Genomic DNA, 939 nt, shown 5'->3' on the forward strand with positions numbered 1-939 from the left:
AGCCACAGGGCTCCCAGGGGACCACGAGGCATTTAACAGCAGAGGAATGAGCCGTGCCAGGCAGGAGATGTCTCACCAGGTCAGGGTCTGCCCGTAGATCAGCTCCAGCACATTTCGGGCAATGTCAAATTCCGGCCTCTGCTTCCTCTTCAGCCTCTTCTCCAAGATCAGCCTGGGAAGGAGCGGAGCTCTGCTCCCACACTGCTGCTGGGGGGCACGCTCAGCACCCTATCTTCCCCCTCAGATGGTGGCAGAGCCTGGGTGCACCGGGGCAGCACCGCCCGGGCAGCGGATGCCAGGGACACCATGCTGGCAGGGGCACACCTCCTGGGGCACATTACCTCCAGACCAGCTCCCCGAAGAGCGTGTCCAGCAGCGTGAATATGAAGTCCATCACCACGAAGCGATACAGGTCCTGCCCCACGCAGGTCTCCCAGCACTGGGGAGACAAGCAAAGGTGGCATCAAGCAGGCAATGAGGCCCCTCTCCCCCATGACTTTCCCATGGCCCCCGTGGGGTGTGAGGGGCTGTGGGACCTTTTCCTCCCCTGGATCCCTTTGCCCAGCCACCCCACATCTGGGGTGCCCCTGTCCGCTGTCGCTCCCCTCTCCCTGGCAAAGGAGTGGGTGGTGTCTGCGGTGCTGTCTGGCAGACCCCCTGTTGCCAGACCCCTGCCCCTGCTGCCTGCTGGTGCCAGGACTGCAGCCTTGGCTTCGCTCTGTGCTCCCTGGGCAAGGGACGGTCCGGATGGCATGGCCCAGCTGGCACCCATGCAGAGCCCAGCCCCACACGGCGGTGCTGACCTCCTCTGTCGAGCAGACAACTCTACGGCTGAGCCAGTGGTAGCAGAGCAGGCCGAGGACCACCATCTTCAGAATGAGGTTCCTGGGGAGCAGGACCAGTACCGGGAGCCCCTGAGCCCTGGGGATGGAGGGGCCG

General features: G+C 64.3%; 1 protein-coding gene across 1 annotated transcript in view; it reads right to left on the bottom strand.

The window, feature by feature from the left end:
• Positions 1-939, bottom strand: part of TMC6 (transmembrane channel-like 6) — a gene marked incomplete at its 5' end in the record, with an annotated part of 5,237 nt that overhangs the window by 2,254 nt on the left and 2,044 nt on the right. Inside the window, 3 exons of the mRNA XM_009704896.1 lie at positions 77-172; positions 342-439; positions 804-869. Of these exons, the coding sequence (XP_009703198.1) occupies positions 77-172; positions 342-439; positions 804-869 (260 nt within the window). The remainder of the gene's footprint in view (positions 1-76; positions 173-341; positions 440-803; positions 870-939) is intronic.

Source organism: Cariama cristata, unplaced genomic scaffold, assembly GCF_000690535.1.
Source record: "Cariama cristata isolate BGI_N322 unplaced genomic scaffold, ASM69053v1 scaffold23167, whole genome shotgun sequence".
NCBI lineage: Eukaryota > Metazoa > Chordata > Aves > Cariamiformes > Cariamidae > Cariama > Cariama cristata.